Source organism: Daphnia magna, linkage group LG6 (assembly GCF_020631705.1).
Source record: "Daphnia magna isolate NIES linkage group LG6, ASM2063170v1.1, whole genome shotgun sequence".
Classification (NCBI taxonomy): Eukaryota; Metazoa; Arthropoda; class Branchiopoda; order Diplostraca; family Daphniidae; genus Daphnia; species Daphnia magna.
This window is the reverse complement of record NC_059187.1, coordinates 1,721,138-1,747,131: the sequence shown is the minus strand read 5'-3', so window position 1 is coordinate 1,747,131 and position 25,994 is coordinate 1,721,138. Positions and strand designations below refer to the sequence as shown.

General features: G+C 41.0%; 1 protein-coding gene and 1 non-coding gene across 2 annotated transcripts; both read left to right on the top strand.

Annotated features, from left to right (window-relative positions):
• Positions 1–556: 556 nt before the first annotated feature.
• LOC116925384 (rho GTPase-activating protein 45) lies at positions 557–25,928 on the top strand. The gene is given in 19 exon segments (XM_032932054.2): positions 557–822; positions 1,434–1,781; positions 12,593–12,935; positions 15,195–15,338; positions 15,463–15,544; positions 18,345–18,777; positions 19,089–19,199; positions 19,428–19,682; positions 20,447–20,641; positions 20,703–20,946; positions 21,030–21,415; positions 21,531–21,719; positions 21,835–22,449; positions 22,451–22,715; positions 23,164–23,321; positions 23,396–23,560; positions 23,638–23,809; positions 23,889–24,160; positions 24,478–25,928. Coding segments are annotated over 18 exon segments (4,659 nt in total). The 5' UTR covers positions 557–822; positions 1,434–1,490; the 3' UTR covers positions 24,817–25,928.
• Trnag-ucc lies at positions 17,548–17,631 on the top strand. Its single transcript is given in 2 exon segments — positions 17,548–17,584; positions 17,597–17,631. It is a non-coding gene; the product is annotated as a tRNA-Gly (tRNA).
• Positions 25,929–25,994: the final 66 nt, after the last annotated feature.

Here is a 25,994-nt window from a genome sequence, read left to right as displayed (position 1 = left end):
TGTGTCGTGAGTGCAGCCTTTTCCTAACCCTTTGCAATGAAAGACAGGGGCAGGGGGATTGTTAATCTTTTGATTGTTTTCTGTTTTATTTTTCTCTTGGCTTGGAAAGTGCGTTCCCGTGTCCAAGTGTCAAGACAAACGACCTCTTACAAGAGAGTAGCTGTTGGTTCAAGAATTACGAAAAAGAATTCTCGAAGGGAGCATCCAAACTTTCCCTTTCTTCTTCTTTATTCGGGCCTAATGCAACAAACGTTCGTCGTGCACGTGCTGCTCTTTTTCATTTCATCTCACCAACGAACCCGAAACACGTAGAGTTCATCAGCCATTCATGTAACGTCTCTTGTTTTTCCGAGACATTCTTTGGCTCCAACCTACCGGTCCATTCATGAAACTCTTGATAACTCGAAAACATTTCTTTTCCTATAGTCATCATCAGCTCGTGTTGGTCAATGGCCGCGCCGTTGGCTTGACGCTTAGTCTCCTGTTATGTTACTAAACATTCACCTGCAAAGAAAAAGAGAGAGAGAGAGAGAGAAATCCCCTCACATGGCCATCGAGCTAGTCAGTTGGTTGGTATTAGCCACGTTCGATGGATCGCCCATTTTTCCCAGTCAGAGCCCCTCAACAAAACCAAACTGTAACACCTGCGCTGTTTTACCTGTTTCAAAACAAAACAATCCAGTGCGTGTTTGTGCGTGTCAGCTACTTGTGTTTATCATTTCGTTGTTGTTTTTTACTTCGATTGGGTGACATGTTGAAATAACGCGTGTCGTCGGATAAAGTGCAGCAAAAAGAAACTGATGCGAATTTGATGAAATAAAGGTGAGCGATGGATTACAGCCGCAAGGGTTTTTTTCTTTTCTTTTTTTTTGGCTTGTGAAGTGAAGGAGATAAGAAAAAAAAACGTGCGATTCAAATTTGTTTTTTTTTAAAGCGAAAATAAGGAAGAGATTTCTCCTTTCTTTCATTCTGAAAGGGTGAAATGAATGAAAAGGATTTGAGTGAAAGTCGGACCGGTGGTCGTTTGCAGAAACTCGTCAAAAACAATTTTTAGTTAGATTGGAAAATGTTGCTGTGAAATTTGAATTCGAGAGATCCCGTTATAGAAAAAAAGGAGAAATTTTTTATTTATTTATTTTATTTATGTTTTCGCTGGTAAAAATTCACTATCAACGAAATAAAAATGAATATTTTTCCAACCGCTATTTGTAATTCATCATCAGCCGACTGTGTGAATTATGGAAGAAAACGGGTTTACACGTTTCAATCAGCCTCCAGCTAAATATCGAAAATTCAATTCCTTTCGTGTATGTTTAGGGGGGGGGGGGGGGAAAGAAAAATACCATTATCATTTTATTTATGATTGATTAGCCCGCAGATCTTTTACTTAAAAAAAAAATCATGTTTTCCTTGATTTTTCTTTTTTATTTCAGATTATTTAAAAATGCTGTAAGACTTGAAATAATAAAAACAAACAAAATCAATAAAGAATGACGTCACCGATAGCGCGACAACACGATCTGGCGTTATCGATGATTCCAAATGGGCCGTCCTGTCCAACTAATCAGCCGAAAAGAAAGAGCAACATGCTGGCGTTTTCCAATACGTTACATCACCAGTCGGATTCCCCTCTGCAATCGGCCGGCTCGCACAATCACCATCATTATCGCCAGAATCAGCGGACCGCCAGCAGCGGATTCCTGGCCATTAGAAATGGAGGCAGTAAACTGAAACTGCTGCGTCGGGCACAATCATCATCGCCGTCGTCCACCAACGCTAATGTAAGTCCCATTTGATCGATTGATTTACTTTGAAATGCAATTGGCGCGGCGCTTCGTTAAAGTAGACGGTGAGATGGTGAATTTGTTGTTGCCAGTGGTTCGATTTGTTGGCGTCCATTTCATTTGTTTCAAGGATAGGACCACACCCTTTCTATCAAACCTAACAAAATAAGGAAAAACTAAGTTTTCAGACCAAAAATGGTTTTTTTATTTTTAAAAAAGGTCTATAAATAGAAATGACGGCGTACGTTCAAGAGATTTGAATTTTGGCGCGCCTTTGATCGTCATCATCGCCAACCAGCAGAAAGAGAATCAAAATGTTGGGCGTGCGTCAGTCTCGATCGTCGTCACCGAACAGCTCAGGTGAAATTAGGCGTCGGTCAGGTGAACGTTTCGTTCACAAATGACATTCCACAATACGTCAAATTAACTCCGGATGAGGTCATCAACTTCGGAGTTCTTTCTTTTCCTTCTTTTTTCAAGCGATAAGGCGGCAACGAGCAAACAGGAAATGAATTTTTATTTTTTCAGTGTCGGAACTTTGAAGGGGAGGAGTCTCACAATTTTTGAAATCATTTTCGTTCAGTTCTCAACCGAACCTGTGCGTCCTGGATTTCGATCGAAACGAACTCCTCCGCAAATGTGTGTCACAAAACCAGGTAAAAAACAAACAAACACAAACACCTGTCATGTTTACAAATATTTTGGACTACCTCTCCTTTCTTTCTTTATTTCTAAAAAAACAAAAAGCTTACGCAATCTGGTGGAAATTGCCAAGTGTTTGAAACCGGATGCGTAACAGGACAGATGAAATTTCATCGTGAAACATTTTGTGTTCGTGTGTGTGTGTGGGGGGGGGGGTTCTTTTTCGGGATTGCTTTAGGCTGTGTCCGATATTCGGTCGTTTAAGGAGTGACTTTAAAAACAAAATTTTTGCTGTACGTATTTTTTTTCCTTTTTGACATTCTTAATTTGACCCTTGACCTCGTTTTCCAGTGTTACGATGTCTCTTTCTCTTTTAACCGTTTGTCCATTTCGGCGGATCGGCAACGTCACTGACACAACGGAACGAGAAAAGAGGCGAATTGTTTTTTTGTTTTTTTTTTTTTTCCCCCTTTTGGTCGTTTCTTCACCGCAATGTTTTGGTTGCAACCTCGTCAAGGACGATTTCACCTCACCATATCGAGAAAAGACAGTCCCTCCTCTCCACTTGGTACCAAAAAATAAAAATAAAAATAAAATAAATATAAAAAAAAAAAAAAAGCCCGGGAGAATTGGAATTAGAATGCGATCCCGCGGCGTTTGAAGAGAAGACAAATGTTTTGGAACTCCTTTAAAAATCGGGGAATCAGGTACGTACGTGTACGACACAGAGAGCACAGAAAACTATTATATGGGAAACAATAGGAAAGAAAGAAAGAAGGAGAACGTGTGTACTAGATACGCCATAAAAAGGTAGAAAAAAAAAAAGACAAGGGACTTTTGGTGGGGGGGGGAGGGCTCATCATGTGTTATTACGGGTGATATAAGCAGTTAATCACGTCCACCTGTGAAAACCTTCGTTTTCCCATACGTAGAGTTATAGTCGTCTGACAAAGAGAAGAAAGAGAAGGAGGATAATTATTACTAGAAAGGGGTATCACTATCTCACGTGCGGTTTGTTTTTTGTTTTTTCCCCAATTGGAGTGATTCGCCAAATAAAACCAAAAAAAAAATGGGGTTTCTTATTTTTATTGTTCTTGAAACTTGTAATTGAACTGATTGGAAGAAATGGGTTTTTCTTATCGACTTCTGTCGCGATCTATCAAACCTGATTTTGAAAATTGGCGGGTTTTTTTTTTTTCATACCTCTCTCTCTCTCTCTCTCCATTCATTTGTGCGCGTGACCCAATTTTTGTGTGAATTTCACGCGTCCGCACCGCAACGTGAAATGCTCGTCGGGAAGATGAGACGATGAATGATTCGCAATTGAAGTGTTCATTTTGCATTGGCGAATCGTTATCGCGGAAAACGCAATGACCTGTGCCAACGCCATCTATCAGGAATTTTTAAAGCTAGTACTTAAAAATCTCCCGCCAATTTCAAAACGATTTTGCGCATGCGCTCTTCTGTATACATTTGAGATCAGTACAATGTCTTTGAACTATAGCTGCCAGCTATTTAACTCAAAGATTTTGTTGCTGTTTTTTTGTTTTTTTTTTTCGGCCACTTTGTAAGACGGTTTTCCCCTTCCCTGACTTGAATGCTTCAATAAATTCTTCGACTATCATTAAGGAGTGTCTATAGGAAGATAGGCCAACTGGATCGTCCACCCGCAAAACGATAAACATTTTATTGTGAGCTCGATTTTTTCGATCTCATCAAACAGCCGGGCCCTCCTCCCAATTTTGATAACACCTGTCGAGTCCCATTTTTGTTTGTTTGTTTTTTGCGCGCATTCGCATCACGCGTGTGTAGTATGTTACCGAAGGTAATCAGCACGTGTCGTCTGTCCAAAGCGGAGCAGAATTTTAAAAATATATTTTTTTTAGAACGGAAGTCGGCGCGTGTTGTGTCTAATTAACCGAGTTTTCAAACAAAAATGATCAAGAGAATTCTTTTTTACACGTCCCACGTTCAAATAGTTTTGACTGTACATTTGCATACGTGTGACGTAATACGCGTGAGACACATAATCCATCATAGTAAAAACAATGTTGTTGTTTTTTTGTTTTTTTAAACTTGACCACAGCTGAGCTTTCTAAACCAGTTGGGATCTATATAATTGTGTTGTTGTTGTTGAATTTGTCTGTTGTCCTCTACGATACTTTCTTATCAATATTCAAAGGAATGTCGGGGAAAAATTTTTCTTTTCTTTTCTTTCCGTCCCAACTCCCGAGGGTTGCGGTTTTGAGGTTTGACGTGGCCACTTTCACGAAGGCTAGGGTTTTTTTTTTTATTTTTCTTCTTTCTGAATAGTGGGAGAAAAAATGGCGGATGTGTATTTGCCTGTAGGCTGCTCCGTATAGCACTCTTATTAAATATGATTTAATAGCATAGAGCTCGAGGATGTGAATTAGTGTCACTTTCACGATCCGTCGGCACCTCCCAATCCTCTTTTTTTTTTCTCTTCTTCTTCTTTGAAATGCTCTAAACCAGAAAATCGCTTTTCTTTTGTTTTCCAAGGGAACGATATTGTTCACGGCCGGCCGTTTTTTAACGTCCATCAAAAAACAAAACAAAAAAAAAACGGCCATTTAAAATTCGAATGGAATCGTCTTTTGAATGTTTTGTTGTTGTTTTTTTTTAAATGTTGCGTCAAGAGTCGCAATCAAATTTGATGAAGGTCACCATTTTGATTAAACAGAGAAACAAAAAAATGTGCCGACATTTTGTGGCTTTTATTTGGTGGGAAAAGGGGGGGGGGGGCGTGATGTTATCTCCCGTTTTTTTTCTTTTTCTTTTCTCGAAACCGTCACGGTACGACGCACTTTCGATATCGTGTCAACTTAAGTTAACACACACGAAACAAAAATAATAAGAAAACGCGTCAGTTCCCAACAAACATTGCGGATCGATTCATTTTTCTCCGTAATTTCTCGGTGTTCATTTCGTTTTGAAAAAAAAAAAAAACAAGCAAAAAATAAAAAAAAATCGAGTTGAAAATTGTGTTTGTGGTTGCGCAACATGGCAAGGTCGTCACCTCATTCCAAATCAAATTTGCTAATCCGCAGTGGCAGCTTCAAACTGATAGCCAGACGCGTCATGGAGGCCGGCCATAATCTAATCCAACCAGCTCTTGGTATCCAGGTAAACGTTCACTTTCACTCTGACATAACCTTTTTTTTTTATTATTATTATTATTGTTATTGCGTAATTTTCAAAAACAAAATATGTCAACGAAATTTCCGGACAATATTACAACATTTTTGAACGTTTTGAAAATCAGCCAAACGTTTGAAAGCTGACCACATTAAACAGGTCTGCATCTGAGGTGTTACGCGTGTAATACAAGTAGGTCAAAAGGTCGTTTTGTGTGCGTGTGTGTGGCGGGGTTTCACGATCTCTGCGACATAAAAATCGATTAACGAGCGATCGAATTATTTATGATGGCGCAATGCCAAAGCTTGGCGCGATACAAAGTTGTTTTCTTCTTCTCATTTTTTTGTTTTGCGTGATTTATAGCTCTGTGAATAATAACTGCGCCATTTATTATCCCATTATGGAGAGAGGACTTTGCGAGACGAAAACAAAAACCAAAAAGAATTCATTGACATTTGATTGAAAATCACGCAGAGATTGAATTTACGGCCGCTGCAAATATTGTTTTATTTTCTTCGCAATTTTCGATTGTCCAGTAACAAGTTTTGTGTTTGTGTGTGTGTGTGTGTGTGAACGAATAATAATTTAAAAAAAAACGAAGCAATTTCAGTTGGTTTTGTAGCCGCGTGAGTGGCATAGCCAAACAGGTGGGTCGGGCTCAACTATAGACAACGAGGGAGGAGAAAGTGGTGGCAGCACCGTAGCTGCTCCGACATGCAAAGAGGAGGAGGGGGGGACTGGCTCACGATGGATGGTGGATGGATGGAGAGATGACCATAATTGGACGACCCCAAGGTTTTGTCTACTCATTTCCAATAGCCCAAACCACGTCAAGGTTATTTAGTCTTTTGTTTCGTTCTTTTTTTCTTTTCTTTTCTTCTTTGGGAAAAATGTTTGAATTTATTTTTATTTTTTTTTATCCTATTTCTTCCTTCAACTAAATCATTTTTCTTCCAAGTCGCAAGTGATGTGAAATTTAGCGCACGGCGTATAGGAATAGATCCGATTACGGATCTGATTGCGCTGCCATTTTGGGAAACCTTGTCTAATAACCTCGAGAACTGGAAAACAATTGCAGAACATGAGTTTGGTTTTTCTAATGCCCCCCCCCCTCATAATTCATAGCGAATTCTGTTCATGTTTTGTTTTTTTCAAAATTTCGCGCGTATTTTTCAAGCTTCGTTCTCATTTGTTGAAATCGAGAGGATTGCGCACTGAGAAATTTGAATTTATTACTACATTTTTCGTTTGTTTGTTTGTTTGTTGTCTTTGTAAAGAACACAACGCAATAACGTGACTATTCTATTCGTTATGGGGAGTGGGATGAAAAGCAAAACTAAGAAACAGGTGACGCAGTTGTTTCGTTGAAATGCCGATTGCGACAACAGTCTCCATTGCAAAGGGGAATTTGCCCACCCTAATAAAAGAGAACAATTTTCAAAAAAAAAAAAGACAAAAGTGGCCGATACGTCCAGGTGTGTACGTGACGCGATAGTCATAGACAAACTTTGCGACGTCCATCGGGTCCGTGCGAGATTATACCACGCCTATCTTTATACAATCTTATTACTCTATCGCATCGAATCAAATGTGTGTGTGTGAGAGTTGGGCCCAATGACACAAATAGAACAAACAAAAATTCGTTTATTACAACGTCATTATGAAGAGGAAAAAAAATTCCTTTTATTTCTCATCTTGGTTAATAAAATGGAAAGGAGCGCTCACGCCGATGACCTTTGCCGACCGTTTTTTTTTTTAACACGCTCGCACGATCATTTTTCTTGAACTTGCTTTCGTGTTCCTAAGGGGATGCGAAGGTTGTTGTTGCTGCTTCCCGTCTGGCGCTAATTAAATTCACATTTGTTTTTCCTTTATTCTTTTGCTGTTTTCCGGTTATAAGGTGCAAAGATAAATTTCAAAATGTTATCAACGGCTACGTAAATGTAACGTTGCATTTCATTTTTGTTTTGTTTTGTTTAAATTTCGCGGCTTTTTCTTCTTCTTCTTCAAATGGATGGAATTTATTGCACCTGTTTACGTGGGTTTTTCCCTACATGTTGACGGTGGACGCGATCGAAAGGAGAGAGTAAAACGAGAATTTCGTTTCAAAGATATTCAAAAAAGAAAAAAGAAAAGAAACAAATGTTTTCTATCGGCAACGTCGCCATTCCATTCGTCCCCTCAGGTGTTTCACTGTGATGTTGTCTGGAGGGTGACGTGCGTGTGCCCGCGTTCCTCTGTTTGGCCGTTCGCTTGCGTGTGTCTGTAATAACAAAAAAAAAAGATAACCGCAGGTGAGAGAGAAGGATGGGTAAAGTGGGTGGAGTTTTCGGGTGAGAGTAAGTCGAGAGGCGCTTAGCAAAGAAAAAGAAAAGAAAAAAAAAAAAGAGACTCCCGCCCGACTCGAACCTCCGCCAAAAAAGATACACGCGCAACTACGGTACGCATTTTAGTTATCGGTGAGACACGGTGTGAGTCAGTTCGCGTCCGTTTGGCGTGTAGTTTTTTTTTTTCTCTCTCTCTTTCCTTCTTTTATCTGCGGTGCTGTGAAAACACAAATTTTCATTTTAAAGAAAAAGAAAAAAAATTTTTTTTTTATTATTTTATGTTTTTTATGGGGGGAGGGGAAGGAGGGGGGAGAACAGTATGTGTACAGGTGTGGCGTGCCGCAACGATGTGAATGGTTTTCTCACTTGAAGTCGGTAGTTGAATCGACTACTATGGCCGATCTGATGGAATCTATTTCATTATTCCGTTTCTCACTCTAGAAATCTAATCGAGTGAAACGTTTTCCCGGCCGAATTTCTTGTGTTGGTTTTCGTTTTTTTGCTTCGTGTGCGTTGCCGTTCTAAATAATAACCCAAAAGAAGAAGAAGAAACATAAAAATGAAGTGGCCCATCACAGTCAATAAGGATAATTCATCATCGGCCAGTCGACGCCATCATCACCACCTACAGGTGTGTTTTGCTGTCGATTATCGAGTTTTAGAAAAATCATAAAAAAAAAAAAAAATAAAAGGCTAAACGAATAGTGCACATTTATCGGTTTGATTGTGAGTCACGTTTCGTTTCTGAACCGTGGGTGTTGTCTACATCGAAGAACATTTTGGAGGTCGCGAGAAAATTTCAATTTTATTTCAAATCATATCCCCTCCTTCTTTTTTGTTTGTTTGTTGAGGAAATGATAATTCCGGTTTTAAAGTTGATGTATTGGCAACAACGCATTTTTTCTTTTTGCGCTCGATTTGATTTTTCGGTCGTGATTTCTTTTTAAACTGTCAAACGCACACACGCGGCGACATAATTCTGAATTCTTTTGGCGCCTCATCATGTGGTCGAAGGGAGTTTCTCTAGAAAATTTGATTTCTCTCTACAATTTGTATTTAAATGCATTTTAAATTGGTGAAAATATTAATCCCCCCCTCCCCTTTTATTTTATTTTTTAAAAGAAATCTTCCCACCGAGCGATAATAATCGTCGCAGTGGCGTTAAACCAATTAAACGGCGCTTACTCATTCAATTGCCCTGTAGCCTAGTAAACTTTTGATCTTTATGTGAGAAAATTAAAAAATAAGAAAAAAAGTTTATTATGCCAAATTCACTAGATCGAGAAAAAGGGGGGGGGATATTTGAAAACTGCTTAACTGGAAATGAGTACGAAAATTGTTGCGCAGGTCACCTGTTTTTATTTCACGTGAATTTATTTTTTATTGTTGTTGATTTTTCCCGTTGCGCATTTTCGTTTGGTGGGGCAACATCAAAATGCCCACGAGCTATTACCACAGTTTTTTTTTTTCGTTTTTAAAATCGTCAGTCGGGTTAAAACAAAACAAAACAAAAAATAATATTACGAATTTTAATGAAATGGTTGGACTTGTGCAACAACAACAACAACAAAAAAATGATCATTCTCCGAAGGTTATAGTCGTTCGAACGCAGCTGCTGCAACGTCTGTGTGTAATCATCTGCCGGCAATTGTGTGCGTTATAACAACCATTCCGTATCATCCGCATTTTGCTGTGCACTTTGCTCGTCCACACCCGCCTCTTTATAAAAACTCGATTTTTTTTTTGTTTTGTTTTGTTTTGTTTGAAGAAGAAAAAAAAGAGAAATGTTAAGGTTTAAAAAGTTCAAGTCAATCGTAAATTCGATCTTCCAGTACCGCCAATTGTCGCTTGTTTTTTTTTGCTTCAAAATCAGCATAAAATGTTAACGAAAAAATGAACTTTGAACGAAATGTTTTGCTTATTTCATCTGCCAAACGAGAGCGAATGACATTAGATTAACTATAAAACGTAGACTACGCAATTCGTTTAGAAACATTTCACGCTTCTTTTTATTTTTCGTCCTGCGAAAACAAAGACATTCGTTTGTCTTTTGTTTTGTTTTACTACGTGAACTTTACAGTTGTGTTGTGTGTCTTCCCTGTGTGTGTGTTAATTCGAAATATCCGTGATTCTGACGTCACTAAGCCCGTTGTTCATTTTTTTTTTTCTTTTTCTTACTTCTCTCTCTAAAATGAAATCCCTAATGACGATAACGGGATCGACACTTTGGCCGCTTCTCCCTACACACACACACACCAAAAGTTCGTTTGCAAAGATGCACGAAAGCGTCCAACATTTTTTTTCTTTCCTAACGGAGCTCCGACCGCCTATTTTAAAAATGGGCTTTAATTCTAGAAAATATTAGACACGTGGGGGGGTTGTCCGCGTATCAATTGGCCAATATAAAAGTGTGTGCGATGCAGGTTAGTAGCATCATCAATGAAACACAGTTAAGAAGCACAAAATTGCGGTACTCGTCTCTCTTCTTCTTCTTCTTTTATTTAACGGTGGGAGGATAATGAAAACACATTTCACGATCCTATTTATTTGGAGAATCATTTTCAAAAAAAAAAATGTCTTGATAGAAAATGGCCTTTCTCGGTGAACGCGGACAGCTCCGTTAACACTTTGTTAGTTCTTTATTATTTTTCATTTTTTATTTTTTGCTTGGCTTTCCTTGATGTTGGTGAATTTTTCAAATGCGAAACCGAGCGCGCGTGCCCAGTTTCCGCCAGACTGCGCTGCCACAAGAAGAGCACCGTGATGCGTTTCATAGAGACCGCCGAGCGTACCGCTTGTTGCGGTACCCGATTGTTTGCATCGGCTTTTGTTCGCGTCCACGCGCGATGACTATGTGCCTTTGTGCCAACATTTTATTTTTTTGTTTTTCATTTGAATGATTCGAATTTTTCGCGCCCTTTTTTTCTTCATTTCAAAAGAAAAAAATTTACAATTCTTTTTATTCCGGTGTTGTTTTTTAATCGCTTGCAAATTTAAATCGACCCGCCATTTCGAATTGATTTCGAATAATTTTTCAAGTTAAAAATATTTAAAAAAAAAAATAAAGTCGACCCGACTGCGCAGGCGCCAGAAAAGTATCGGCGGTCGACTGAGTTTTTGAACCGGCGTGCATTTACTGCGCCGCCGGTGTGTCGTGTCCCGCGTTCAACTGTGCACACACACGCACGGGCAAAGCAAAGTGTTGGGGGGAAGAAAAAAAAAATCATTTTTAATTTCCCTCTCATCGGGGCCCCCCTTTTTTTTTTTTTTCCTTCTTCTTCTTCTTTCCTGCCCAGCAATCGCAGTCGGTTGGACGACGAGTGCGGATGTTCACTAAAGTCGGGAGCGTTACAGAGATCGTAGACGGTTTCATGTGCGTTGTGTGCGGCCAGTGAACAGTGGGGGTGGGGGGATACTTGCGTGTTGTGTTCAAGAATCTCATCCACACACACACACACACAGAGATACACACACAAGAAAAAGAAAGAAACTCATCATGGATGGATGATTTGAGAGAGAGAGAAAGGGCCCGTCTTTAGTTTTTTTGTTTGATTGAAGGGCGGCCGTGAAATAAAACGAACGGGAAACGTGAAGATTTTTTTTTGTGCGAGTGTGTCTGTGTTTATTCAAAAGCTGCTCGAGTTTTAAAGATGGTTTAAATGAAATAGCATCAACATCGGATTAACAAGTTGAAGAATAAACGTGAGTCGATCCATTTTGTTTTTTTGTATCGAAATATGTCGGATTCAAAATCCAATTTTCTTCATTGTGAAGCGCAATCCACTTTAATAATAATTTAAACAACAAAACAAAACAAATAAAAACCAGGACTTTTTCACTAGTAAAGGGGGGGGGGGCACAAGTCTCAGTTTTTTTTTTTTTTTTTCTGGCGGCGGGGCTCGGCCGCCCGTTCTAAGTTTAGACAACCTCGACGACGACCATTTGGCTCGACGCCCGGCTTCTTAAAAATCGTTTTTTAGCTTATTGGGCTGCTGCGGCGATGTTACTTTCCCCCCCCCCTTTCCTCTGCCCGGTGTGTACACACACACACACGACGTTTCTTTTTTGTTTTTCTTGCTCTCTGTTGGCTTTGAAAAAGTCGGTTAGGTTTTTCCGTGAGATGGGCAAGCGAGCGTGTGTCATTGCTGCTGTGCTATACGCCCTTTCTTCTTTCTTTTTTTAAAACTCTTTCGAAATTCAAGACGAAAGGCAGGGAGAGTCTAAAACGGAATTGGTCCGCCAGACAGAACGGCGCATTTGAGACACCACTGGCTTGACGTTGCGTCACCATTTTCTTCGCACAAGTCCCCCCCCACCCCCACTTTTTTTTTGTTTTGTTTTTAAAAGGTGAAACAAAAAAAAATTAAGGAATGAAACTGTGGCATTTTTAAAAAAATGATTTTCGATTGTGTGTCTTGCTCGCGCAATAAACTGGGCGGCGACGAGTGTCTCGGAATAGCGCCAAATTCAAACCTCCCAAAAACCAAAGCAAAAAATCTTTTAGCGAAAAGGTGAAAGTCGTGACTCGTACGTCGGGTGTTTGTAGCCGCACGTAGAACAGAAGACAAAACCCCACAAAAAAAAAGCGAAAACACCGAGTGTGTATGTGTGTGAGAAATGTCCCCCCCCTCTTTAAAAAAAAAAGTCGAATTAAAATGTTGATTTTGAATGTGCGTGTGACAGGTGCCTACAGTTCAAACGCATTTGATGAGCAACGGTAGTAACGGCGTGCTGGAAGATCACGTGACGACGACAATGGAATCCTCCTCTTCGACGATGACGGCAACGTCGGCCGGCCCGGCCAAAGGCAACCAACCAGGCGGCGCTCCGTCGTCAGGTCGCAGTGGCGGCGTGGGCTCGGCATCCGGTTCGCGATCCGTCTCGCTGGCCAGCGTCAGCTCGGACGGCAGCAGCTCCGAGAGTCACCTGGTGGAGCAGGAAGACATCGTGGCTCTGACGCAAGAAGTGCGCGCCTTCAAAGAAGCCCTCGGCAAACTGCGAAGGCTCTTCCATCCCAATGACAAAGGTACGTAGCAGCACCCCTCATTTCATTTCGAATTCATTCTCTCCGCTTTGCATGACGTTGTCCCCGAACGGATGATGCCAAATGAAAAAGGCGCAGGCTCTTGATGTGCGCCGGCCGTCTGACAAAAGGTGCGTTTGCTTTGGCGCACGCAATTTCCTTTGAAAATTGATATTCACGATTCACGATACCTGGCAACAATCGTTAACACTTGCACGCAGACTATTTTCTATTCATTTTCAAACAAAAATTTAAAAAATTGACAATGCCCGTCGTGCATTGTTGAATTGTTCACATTTCGCCAGTGTTTTGCGAGCTCTTTACATACATTTCTAATAGGGCCGATCAAATTCCTTTGCCCAGGAATTTCGGGATGCGTAGAGCGAGCCGAAAGCGGGAATCTTTTTTTTTAAAATTAAGACTGACATTTCAAGTTGAAACAAAGACACACACACACGAAACTGGAACTCATTTTCTTCATTTAATGGGATTTTTTCGTTTTGTTTGAATTATTTTTATTTACACGAGTTACACAAAATACGAACTAGTAACACGGGCAGTGATTGTTCTTCGTGAAAGAAAAAAAAGAGTCCGCCATGATTGCGCCATCTGACGTTTTGATATATTTTCCGGTTCATTCCATCCAAATATTAGACTCATTAGCATATACCGAAGCCAAAAAAAACACACACACACAAAAAAAAAGAGAATCATTTACCATCTGGCATAGCCTATATTTTAAAGGCCAATTATAGGCTACTTACTATTGTTTGAAATGATTATACACGCGTCTCTCTCCCCCTTTTTTTTTTCAACCTAAAATGGACGAGACGTAGTGGACCTTGTGTGTGTTGTCTGCAATCAGTATGCGTTCTGCGTGTGCTGTTTGTTCTTTTTGGCTTATACTTAAAATACAAAAACAAAAGAGGAAGAAAAGGAGGCTAAACATAAATGGCCGGTCGACAGCCGGTTAAAACTGTGAACGACGATGTACAAAATAATAAAAGATTTCGTATCGCGTTCTTTCTTTTCGTATCTCTTCCTTGGCGGGACATTATTTGAACTGAAAAAAAAAAGGCTTTAAAAATGACCTTTTATTTTGTGTGTGTGTGTTCAAGTTCGATGTAATTGCAGTCGACGATGTTACCAACAGTTAAATGAATTTTAAAAAATAATAATAATAGAGGGGGGGAGGGGTGATTTATTTTTGATATTTTATTTTATTCCAACTTCGTTTTTATCTTTTGTTCTATTTGAATATTTGCTGTTTAGAAACCGTTAATACAAGTCGCCATAAATAGCGCCCTTTTTGGACGGGGGGGGGGGGGGGGGGTATGCGGTAAGTGGGGTCACCTGATTGGAGTCCGTTGCTCTAATTCGAAAATGGGAAGATAACTTGACTGTGAACGTAAAAAAAGAAAGAATGAAAGCCTCTTGTTTTCTTCTTTCGGGATGGAACACAATGCGCACGTAAGATTTGAACGAAAACTTCAATTTAAGAAATCAAATGTAGTCGAACCGGAATGACAGGTGTCAAGCATGTCCATAGAACTGGGCAAACTAGGCGAATGGAAAGAAATGATCACCAGGAAGAGCGAAACGAATCAACTGATAACTTTGTAAACCTTTAAAAAAGAAAAAAAAAACGCACATTTTTAAAGACCAGATTCCGGGTCGTGGCCTTTTGATTCTCTTATGTCATTCCGGTTTTCGTCTTTGAATGCACATATCTTTCTGGTACATCAACTCCATTACAATGGCATTGTGAATGCGAATGGAAATCCTGTTGTCCGTGTTCCCGAAAGATAATTTCGATCACACGCATTTTTTGTTTTTGTTTTGATGTTACATTTTTTTTTTACTTCGTTTAGTTTGATAGGTAAACATTTATTTGTTGTCGTGTCGTCACGATTCACCATTCACACAAATGCGTTGGCTCTTTGATTTTGATTTCAATTTTAAAAAAAAACGTATGGATTCAAAACAAACCAAAAAAACATTTCAAAAATCCCGCGTGACGTCAAAACAATTTTGAAAACTTGGCTCGATCGCATTTCAATTTTTTCCACGGTGAATAATCAAGAGGTTATTTGTCTGATTTGCATAACGAAATTCGTACTTTTCCAAATAATGTTTGCCACTTTAAAGATCGCAAATTCGTGACTGTAAATTCAGTAACAAATGAATGATTGGTCCTTTTTTTTTTAAATTATTATTTAATCCCGGGGTGGGGTTGGGATACTTTTATTTGTGTGTGTGCAGACAAGTGCGACGCTCTACGGGTGGCCGCTCACGAACGACTCGGTGAGGTGTTGCGCATCCTGCGGATCATCCTCGAGCGCTATCCGGCCTTGCAGTCGACTGAACTGTTGGTCGCAGCCGGTTCTTTAATCCATCAAGTCAAAGGTATCCTGCCATTTTATTTCGTCCAATTCTTTCTTTTTTCTTTTTCTTTTCTTTTTTATAATTTATTCATTTATTTATTTATTTTTATTTATTTTTTTTTTTTTAATCAAAAATGAAAAAATAGAACATCAGTACGAGGATGAGAAATGTGACGTCAGAGAATTCATGGAATCGATCGACCAGCTGGCACTGGCTTTTAGCAGCAGGTAAAAATAATCACGAACCCAACAACGGATTTGATGTCTAGAAGGAAACTGATTTTGTTGTGGGAGGGCAGGCATGGCTGGCTCGTAAAACAACGCCCCCCCCCCACCTCCCACCCAAAAAAAAATGAAATGAAATGAAATAAAACAAATCAAAGTTGCTGTAACATAACATCAAAACGAGACACGCAGTTATAGACGGAAATCGGTGAACTGGTGGTGAGCAGCTGGACAGGGACGCGTTAGAATGTCAAGGATGTGTCGGTATTTAACCTTGGACGTTGATGGTGGGAGAAGAAGATAGTCGGGAATCACGCGGGAATGGGGGACACACACAACAACAAAAAAACAAGAGAAAAGGAAGGAAACGATGCGAAAGAATTTAGCAAACGACACACAGAGGCAACAAAGAGAAGAAAAAGGGAGAGAAATGGGAATTTCTCTTCTTTTTTGTTTAAGTTGCCTTTTGTGATTGTTGGTGGAAGAAGAAGGCCGTCTCTTGTATGCGCCAGTCGACGACGGCCGACACCCGTGATCCCGAAATAAAGTTTCTCAAACATTCCAGCTGCCATCGTCTCTCCCTTTTCGACTCCTTTTAGTCCGTGTCGGAGAAGCGGCTCCTGCACTTTTCTTTTTTATTTCTAAATATTTGAATTCTCTTTTCTCTCCAGCAGACGGTTCCAGTCCTTCTCCCCACCTTTTTTTTTTTTCAGAGACAGAGGGCAACGGCCATTTAGAAGACGGTCCTTTTTTTTATGATTATTTATTTATTTTTAAAAACATTTTTTTTTTTTACCCACCGTTGCCAAGCTGTAATTGAAAGAACAAAAGATATGCGTTTTTTTTTTTTCTTGGACAAATTATCAGCTGATTGGTCAAGTCCATCACCGGCATAAGAAACAAAGTCATTAATGACGTGTCACTTTCTTTTTTTATTATTTTATATATTTTTTTTTACACACATCAATGGAATTCGTTTAGGACGTTGAATTTAAAGTCCCGATGATATTCCGGAAGATTAAAAGGGGGGGGGGGATTTAATTTAGGTTACCTTTCGATTTATACCGTTAATTTTTTGGGGGAGGGGGTGTGTACGTACAATTTGATTCTTGATTGTAATTGGTTGAAAGGAAACGCAAGAGAAAACTTTTCCCCGGTGTATTAAAATAGCGGTCGTGCGGCACCGAATATAAAAACAAAAAATTGAAAATAACAAGACAGGAAGTTATTAGTATGCCGGATCACATGTGGAGTACGTTACCACTTGATGGTTGGTAGATTATTATTAGCCAAGAATTAAAAAAATATAATAATAATAATAATAATAATAATGAAAACGAAAAGCGTAGTCTAGAGACATCGATAGAGTTCCGTGTTTCTATTACTGGCAGACGAATTCGAAAAGAGCAATTCATAGTTCACTGACCTGATATCGTTTTTCCTTTTTTTTTATTAGATTCTAGAACGAAAAAAAAAAGGAGTAGAATTGCGTTGTTATTTTATTTGCGTATGTTTTGATGTGCATTAATGTAACGGACTGTTGATTTGTTTTTCCCCTTTAACTGACGAGGAAACGGCAGGCAATTTTTTGTTCGTTTTAATTGGACGCAGCAGCTGCGTGAGAAGATCATTAACTCTGAAAACGAGGATGGAGATGGATCGAGTATCGCCCTCACGGGTTATTCCCAAGTTTCTTTTTTTTTTTTTCCTCATCCTTTTTGCTCTTTTTTTGTGTGTGTGTGTTTTCGTGGAAACCTACCGAGAAAAATCTCCGTGTGGAAATTGTGTGTGCGTCAAAAGTTGCATCATATCCGGCAATATCGTGAGCCCCGTGTCAATATGCTTGTTGTGATAAGACACTTCGAATTAGTCGACTTGCTTATCTCACTTCAACTTCCCACGATGTCAAAATTTTATGTCTATTTAATTTAATTTTTTGTTCATTTAAGTAGCGGCTCCTTACATCTTCATAAGTTGATATTCGAAGTTTTTTCTTGTGGACGCCAGCGTTAGTGGTATAATGGTTAGCATTGTTGCCTTCCAAACTTTGGAGTAAGCAATAGACCCGGGTTCGATTCCCGGCTAACGCATTTATTTATTTTTTATAATTATTTTCCTCCAAAATTTTCGAATAGGTTAACGGATAGTTGTACCCGTTAATTGATTTTTACAGAGTTACAAAATTAAAATCGCAAAAAAATGGGATTTTAAAAAGGAAAAGAGCATTTTTAGGGCCTTTATCGCATTGCTAATGAGCGAATGTATACCAGCAATCGCCAATTAGATTCAACTAAAGATTGCACAGAGTTTACGGAAATCATGTTGGGACAAATGCGCGATAATGAACCGACAAAAAGATATTAAAACAACTGGTTTTTATTTCATTTGCATTTTATTTATGTCCGACATTTAAAGGGCCAAGGACTAAAAAGTCGGAACACACTGACCTTCTTTTCGCAATGTCCCCGTTTGTTTTTGTTATGTTTTTCTGTTTTTTTAAAAGACTGGTTATGACGACATCAAAACGAACAGAAACAAAAACCTGTCCACCTTTAGTTCTGAATGCACAAAGTTCGGAAGATTATCGCGTTTTACATTTGCATAAACAATGAAATACCTTCAACTGCATATTATTAAGGCAGGACGAGGTATTCACAAGTCGCGGGATCTCTCAATAGAGAAAATCGAGTCCTCGTTATCATCCCATTTCAATTGTGCTCGATGCGATTCTCGTTGACACCAATAACTAAATAAGGAATTGCTTTTGATGGGCGCACATATTTGTTTGTGTTTATTCATTCAGAGTTTCGGAATACCTAATGGGCGATTTGGACAGCAACATCTCGCTGGCCAGCTCCGTTTCGAGCAAAACCAAATCGTGCGAAAATATTCCGTCCGATGCGGAGAATGGCGTCGCCCTAATGGGCCCCGAGCCGGGCACAACGGCCACCAGTAAATCAGAATCGGTGACGTCCGTCGTGTCCGGCGCTTCCTCCTCCTCCACGGCCACCGACCATCTGCAACAGCAGCCACAACATCTGACCGGCGTCCAAATGGACGCCGTGTTGCTTCAACTGGAACAAGGCGTCGAGGTGGCCCTACACCGGGCCAAACTCTGGTCCAAATATGCCAAAGACATAATGACCTACGTGGAGAAACGCTGTAACCTGGAAATCGAATTTGCTAAGAACGTTGCCAAATTGGCACAGACCATGCGATCCGCTCTCAAAGAAGAGGTACAGTTGCATTATTATTATTTTTTTTTTGGAAAATATTTTCAGCGAATCGACCTTCGGCTTGTCTATTATGCAAAATAGAGGCTATTTTTGATTGGGTCGCCTTGAAAGATAAAAGTAATCCGTCTCATTGTAGATCCTTGTGCACTTGAATCCAACCCACAAACCAAGGTGAAATGATTGGTTACGTAAAATTCAATTTCTTTTGTTGCTCCACATTAAATGCTGATCAGACGTACAGTAGTATTTATTACAAAGAAAGGTTGAAATACTTTTGTGCGGAGGATTGACGTCATTTGTGGATATTGCAGTGTTATTTGCCGTTCCAATCGATCTACATCACGGCCATGGACCGAGAGATTGACAATAGCAATTCGGCACAGACGACCACTTCTCTCCTGACCGGCCACAAATTCCTCGAGGTACAGCCGTTACGTTTCAAAAGGCCGTTATCCTCATTCTCATCTTACAGAATAAAACCCAATAATAATGACAATCGTCATCTTCTCTAACCATATTTCTGAACGAGATATATTCTCGGACACGGATACACTTGAATGCCGTGCTCGAATCATCTTCTTCTTTATTTGATGCCTTTGATCTTTATCTTATTCTTTCTTATTTTGTTGCGTCACGTGTCTCGAACGCAGCCGTTGTCGGCCAGACGGAACGAGCACGAACGCTGCCGAAAACAGATCAAAGAGACGTGGCATCGCGAGCTGAAACGCATGCAAGAATCGGTGGGCAACTTGCGCAAGGCGAAAGCGCTCTACGTTCAACGGCAACAAGAGTGGGAGCGGGCGAAAGAGGCTGCACAAAGGGCCGAATCCGCCGCCGAGTCTTCGACCGAACAAGCCTCGAAACTGGACAAGAGGAAAAAGACGGAAGAGGATGCTCTTCAAAAGGTAAAACCGGCTCATTTACATATTTTCAATTCTCTCTTTTCGCGTCTTTCTCTTTTTATTTATTCATTCTTGTGGCGTTTGTGTTCCGCGTCACGCGTGGGTTGGAATTCCTGCGTGTTGCCTTGCTTCGCGCAGATTATTTCACGGGCTTTTGCTTTTGCCAAAAACACAAACGCACGCACCAACACACTACGTCGAGCGTGAAGTTATGACCATCATTTTTTTTCTTTGCTTCGCCCACACTTTTAGAAGTCACACTATGTCGCCAGTATTTACCACAAGAGTAACCACAATTTCCTGCATTAAAAAAAAAAATACGATCTGTACTTTTAAACAGTGATGGCTTTTTTTTTTTTCTTCTAACATTTGATTCAATATTTACGAGAAACACGAGCGTTTAATTTAGCGTTCTAGTTTTGTTTTTATTTCTTCGTAACATTGAGGTTGATGGGGGGGTTCAGCGGACGTCCGGGTTGGCTGTTTAGTAGCCACCCTCGTCTTGTTAGACTTGTCAAAGTCAGCGTAATTCAGCAAAGATGTAGTGTGTTTTCGATGGGATGTAGATTGATAACTGTTCGGACGACAGCTATTCAATATCACCATGATTCGTTCTAGGTAAAAACGATTTTGTTTTCATTGTTGAGTTTGTTTGGTAATTGGATTTCGATTAATTGATACCAACCGGCTCGTTCGTATTTTAATGCCTTTTGTTTGTTGTTTCGTTTGTTTGTTTGTTTTTTGTTTTGTTTTACCTCATGGCGTAGGCTATGGAAGCTGAAACGACTTACAAGGCCAGTGTCTGCGAGGCGAACGAGAGACATGGCCAGTTATTGCGCGTTAAAAGTCAAGTACTGCAGCAGGTTCGCGAATTGATGCTGCAGTGTGATCAGACAATGAAGGCTGTAACAGTTTCGTATTTCCAACTCCAACACACTGTTTCCGCTCCAGCACCTGTTCAGGTAACTTAGTGCTGTCGTTCATTTGGGACATGTGTTATGTTATCCTAACATTTCTGTGCAGTTTCAGACTTTGTGCGAAAGTAGCAGATTGTACGAGCCTGGCTCACAGTACATGGAATTCATCAGGAGGATGCCATTACCCAGCAAACCCAGTCGTGACAGCACCCCGACAGCCACAGCAGGAAGCCCAAGTGGCACATCCCCGGGCCCTTACACTTTTGAACCTTACTCTGAAGAGTCCACTGTGTCTGAAAAGGAGAGAAAGTCGAACGGCTCTCTCAGTGCAGACCTCAACGAAAGTGCCGGTACAGTATTGCCTAACAACAGATGCTCATTAAAATACACTTTCCCTTCGTAGTGCAAGTGACTCACAAATCTTCATCTCCAGGAAAGGAAAGAGTCCAAAGTGGAGGTCCAATGAAAGCGTGGAGTGCGTCGGCCGTCTCGGCCGGCCAATCTACGGGAAATGTCGTTACTCAGGTCAGCAGTGACACGGAGAGCGTCGAATCGAATCCCAGTGCAAAGAGTCGAGAAACTTCTCCGACCGCCAGTCCCATGATGCCCGCCAGACGGCTCGTTCCGGCCTCATCCGGTGACGAACTTGAAAACGAACCCGACCCAGAAGTCGATGCCAACTATCTGGGTTACAGTGCAAATCGCCGTCATTGCATGTCCAAAGCGGCCGTTACGCATACCTTTCGCAAATTAAAAACACCGTCCCGTTGCCGCGAATGCGATTCTTACGTTTACTTCCAAGGAGCAGAATGCATTGAGGTATTAAAAGGAAAAAAGAATTGAATAGATCGTTCATCTATGTCAGTAGGATTATTTTATTTTTTAATTTTAACCTAATTTTCCTCTTTTTGTGTGTGTGTGTGTGTGAATACAGTGCGGACTGGGTTGCCACAAAAAATGTCTAGAAAGTCTGACAATCCAATGTGGCCACAAACGGCTGCCGCGCAAAATGACCACATTTGGCGTTGACCTGAGCCAGCATCTGGCAGAGACGGGCTCGCAAGTTCCACACCTGCTCGCTAAATGCATCAACGAAATAGACACCCGAGGCATTCAGATCAAAGTATGCACATAAAAGCTCCCTTTCTTCTGTCAAACATCAAAGAAACGAGAAAAACGTTCATTATTGACCTCCTTCATATAAAAATTGTGTTTCTTTTCTTGATTTATTCTTGAAGGGATTGTATCGAGTGTCTGGCGTGAAATCCAAGGTTGAGAAACTGTGCCAATCGTTTGAGAACGGCGCAGATCTCGTCGATCTGACGGACATTCACCCCAATGTGGTGGCCAACGTGTTGAAACTTTACTTGCGTCAATTACCCGAAGCCCTGCTGACGTCACGGCTCTATCCGGATTTCATCCGTATCGCCAGAGAGTGGACATCCCCTTCTGCCGATAGCTCGGCGCCCGGCTTGGAGGAACTCAAGGAATTGGTGCATAAACTTCCCCGGCATCATTACGCCACGTTGGCCTTTTTGATGCATCACTTGAAAAGAGTGGCGGCCGAGCAGGAATCGAATAATATGCCCGCCTCCAACCTTGGCATTGTGTTTGGACCGACATTGCTGCGGACGTCTGAAGGTTCGGCAACGCTGTCCTCGCTCGTCGACACGGTGCATCAAACCAAAGTGATTGAACTGCTCATCGAACACGCCGACACGATTTTCGGGCCGCCTGATCCGACCACGTCTCTGATGACGACGGCCATCGCCTCTGCCTTGCCCGGCAGTAGTCCAGCTCACCGATCATCCGCTCAATCGCCCAAAGTGGAATTGGAAACTATGACTTCTTCCTTCTTCCTCCTCGTCCACATCGACGTCGTTGTTGTCTAAAGTGCCCGTCGTCCGCTCCATCTCGTTCCTGGAGAAGCATCGCTCAAAATCACGTGACGCCGCTGATCGAGATCACGCGGCCAACAACGCGGCCACCATCATATCGACGCCGGCCGACCGTCGCAGTCAGCAGCACTTGGCTGGCGAACTGCGCGAGGAAGTCCTTTTGCCCGGTTTCGTGGCAGACAAGACGCCCAATCATTCAGTCGACATCGACCCCCTGTCGGGTAATTTGCGCAATTGGCTTTTCTTGATTTTACCTACACACGACGATCTTTCCGCAATTTATTCTTTTATTTTATCGCGATGAGAAAGAGTCACAAGTGTTTATAATTGTCCGATGGCCCAACGGGTTTCGACTCGTGTAACAATCTCGGCTAACGGATGTTTGGTTCAATTAGTCGTACACGTTATCGGACCGCAAGGTCCAACGGTTCGCCACATTGTAAAAATCGAAAGATTTTGTAGTTGGCCGTTTCTAAGGATTGTTATTACTGTTTATTGGTTTCTCTCCTACCCCCGCCCGTTGACTGCCAACTGTGGTTTTCGATTGAGGTCGAATTCGTGAAAAAAATAGTCACGCCCTTTTTACCGTAAATCCGCTCTACCGGACGAACGGTGTGTGTGCGTGTGTCCGAACTTATTGAAAGAACATTTTCATTTGTGTTTCGACAGAGGAAGGCTTACTCGGAGCGACTTCAGACGACGATTTACCCGATTTCCTGCTGCCGGACGATTCGAGCAAAACACGCAAACTGCCCGGTTACCTAAGAAGCGGCTCTGCTCCCAAAATCTTTAAGAGTTCGCTCAAAGACTATCACGGCCTGGAAGGAGTAAGAAAAATTGAACATTTTTACGTTTCTTAAACTAGTTTTCGATTGAACATGACTCTCTAATTGCCATCCAGGTGGATTTGAATCTGCTGAGTAGCCAAGATCAAGAGGTGCATCCTGTCACGCCCACTGGCCGAGGCAAGAAATCCATCACCGATTCAATCGCTATGGCCACTGGCCAACTATCCGAGGCCGATGCAATGAGCAGTCATTCGTCTGCAGTTCGGGCCTCATCACTGGTACATTGAACAAGAGCCCAGTGATTTTTCTACTTTGATTTACATCACTATTATTTTTTTAAAAACCTCGTTTGCAGGTCAAAACAAGTTGCGTTAATCCGTTCATGGACAGTTCGATCGATTCGGATCACAGCTGGGAGTCCCATTCGACTGGATCGAGTGGGCGTGGTACTCAGCATAGCGACCAAGGGTCTTTGGGCTCGGCCCAGCGAGCTGTACTCTTGCCCGGCAGCCAAGACGAAACGGACGGTAGGGAAATAGAGTAGTTGCCTTTTTATTTTCGTTTTCCCCGCCAGACTAGTTTGTTTTCAACGTTTCTCTCTTACAGGCCGGTTGGACATGTCGTTCACGTCGGTATCGAGTCATCGCGTATCGCAATGCGACGAGAATAGAGTCAAAATTCAAGTCCCATCGGCCGCATCGTGTCCCAATTGGAATCAGGCCACCAATAGTTGCGGGCCGGCTTCTATCGCATCCGTCGAGTCATCGTCTTCTTCCTCGTCGTCCTCTTCCTCCTCGAGAGGTGTCGTTACGGTGCTGGAAGGACCTCAAAGTGGCACTACCCTGGTAGAATCGCTGTCCGGCGAACCAAATGTCAAGGTAAGGCATTTTTTGTTTTGTTTTCTGATTCATGCCTCTTTCACGCACACAACTGCTAAGCACCGCTTGAAAATCTTGATACCTTTCAAACAAAACAAATAGCACCACCTTCGTTCTTAACGCAAATCATCCTCAAACACCTTTGCAACCAAACTCCTGCCAAACTAAACGGGAACGGTTAAATAGCAAAAAGAACCCCCCAAAAAAAAAATGCTGTTTATTTGTTGGTAGCCTTTAGCCCTAATAACTGCTATAGCATCTTTGGGTGGTTAATGAAATTCAGGTTCAAGGTGGACGTACGTTTGATTGATTAACAGAGTGTGCTGATGATGGGTGGAGGACGCACTTCTAGTACTTCTTCTGCTACTAATATGGCTGGTGCTGCTGCTCTGGTGGTCTCCGATCTGGCTGCCGTTCCTTTCGGATTGACTCACGAATTTGCTCACGTCTTCGGTCACAGGTCATCAGCGGTCGTCAGGAGCGTCTCATCAACCACCACCACCACCTACAGTTCTACAGCGTCGACATCGACGACGATATCCTCGCAGACGATTCTGGAAAGCTCTAGCAGCAATAGTAGCAGCAGTAGCAGTAGCGGCACGAGTCCAAGTAGCGTCAAGAAAGCCGGTGCCGACCGTGTTCCACGATTCGTCTGAAAGCTAAAAAAAACGTAAATTTCAAAATAATATTAAAAAAAAAAAAAAAAAAAGAATCGCTTTTAATGTTATTGTTGTTGGAATTCTTTTCTTCGTTGTTATAGCTATGGAAAAAAGAGAAAAGAACATAGACCTGTACTTACTGCTACCCAGTACCCCCCATTGCTACGAGAGAAAGAGAAAAAAAAAACGTTAACAATCAGTGTTCCTTTTATTTAAAAATGATATTTTTGTTGTTGTGTTTTTTTGTGTTGTAATCTCCGTCATCCCTTTCTTGTTAAACGAACTGTTTATTCGTCAAAAGATGTGAAACACTTGCAGACACTCTTTTTACGCTGTCATCTCTTCGTTGCAATTCTTATTATTTTATTATTATTTTTTTTTTACTATTCAAGCAATTGAATTCGCAGTAGAAAAAAAAAATCACATTCCAAAAACACCAAAATTGTTTTGTTTTTTCTGTTTCTTTTTTTTTTCTTCTCTTTTTTTTAAATGCGTGTTTATCGATGATGTGCGCAATCAACGACCTGTCATTTGCTGTTGTTCTTTGATTGAAATTGTCCAACAAGTCTATAATCGTTTGTATTTTGAATGTCGATATAAAAAAAAAGTCACATTTTTTACATCGACAAAAATAACAAAAATTGAAGGGAATTTGTCATTAGCAGTAAAGATATTTTCTGCGTTATCATTATTCGTGTTCTTGTTTAGGAGCTGGCCAGTGTATATTCTTTCACACATTCATTACAGTATATATATATATATATACAAACAAACCTATATATATATAATATTTCGCTACTGCCATTGCGATTCGAAATGTTACACCCATGAGATGTGATGTGTCTCGTCAATGTTGTTCATTGGGATTTATGTTTATCATGATTATAATATTATTATTAACACAGTCTATGGTCGACCCATCCGTTTTAAGCCCCGCGCACAACCAAACCCAAAAGATCCCGCATCTGCCCTTACCAGACACACCGTCACCCCCCTCTCACCAAACCGTACCCATACGTACGTCGTGATTGATACCCTTTCATCTGTATAGTTGGACAGAGGGCGTTCATTCTCTGTAAATCTATTGAAAATACAATCTTGATCATTTATTGGTATTCTTATATATAGCCAGTGCAAGTTGCGTTTAGTGGGTGTTGAATTCACAGGTTAGTTTC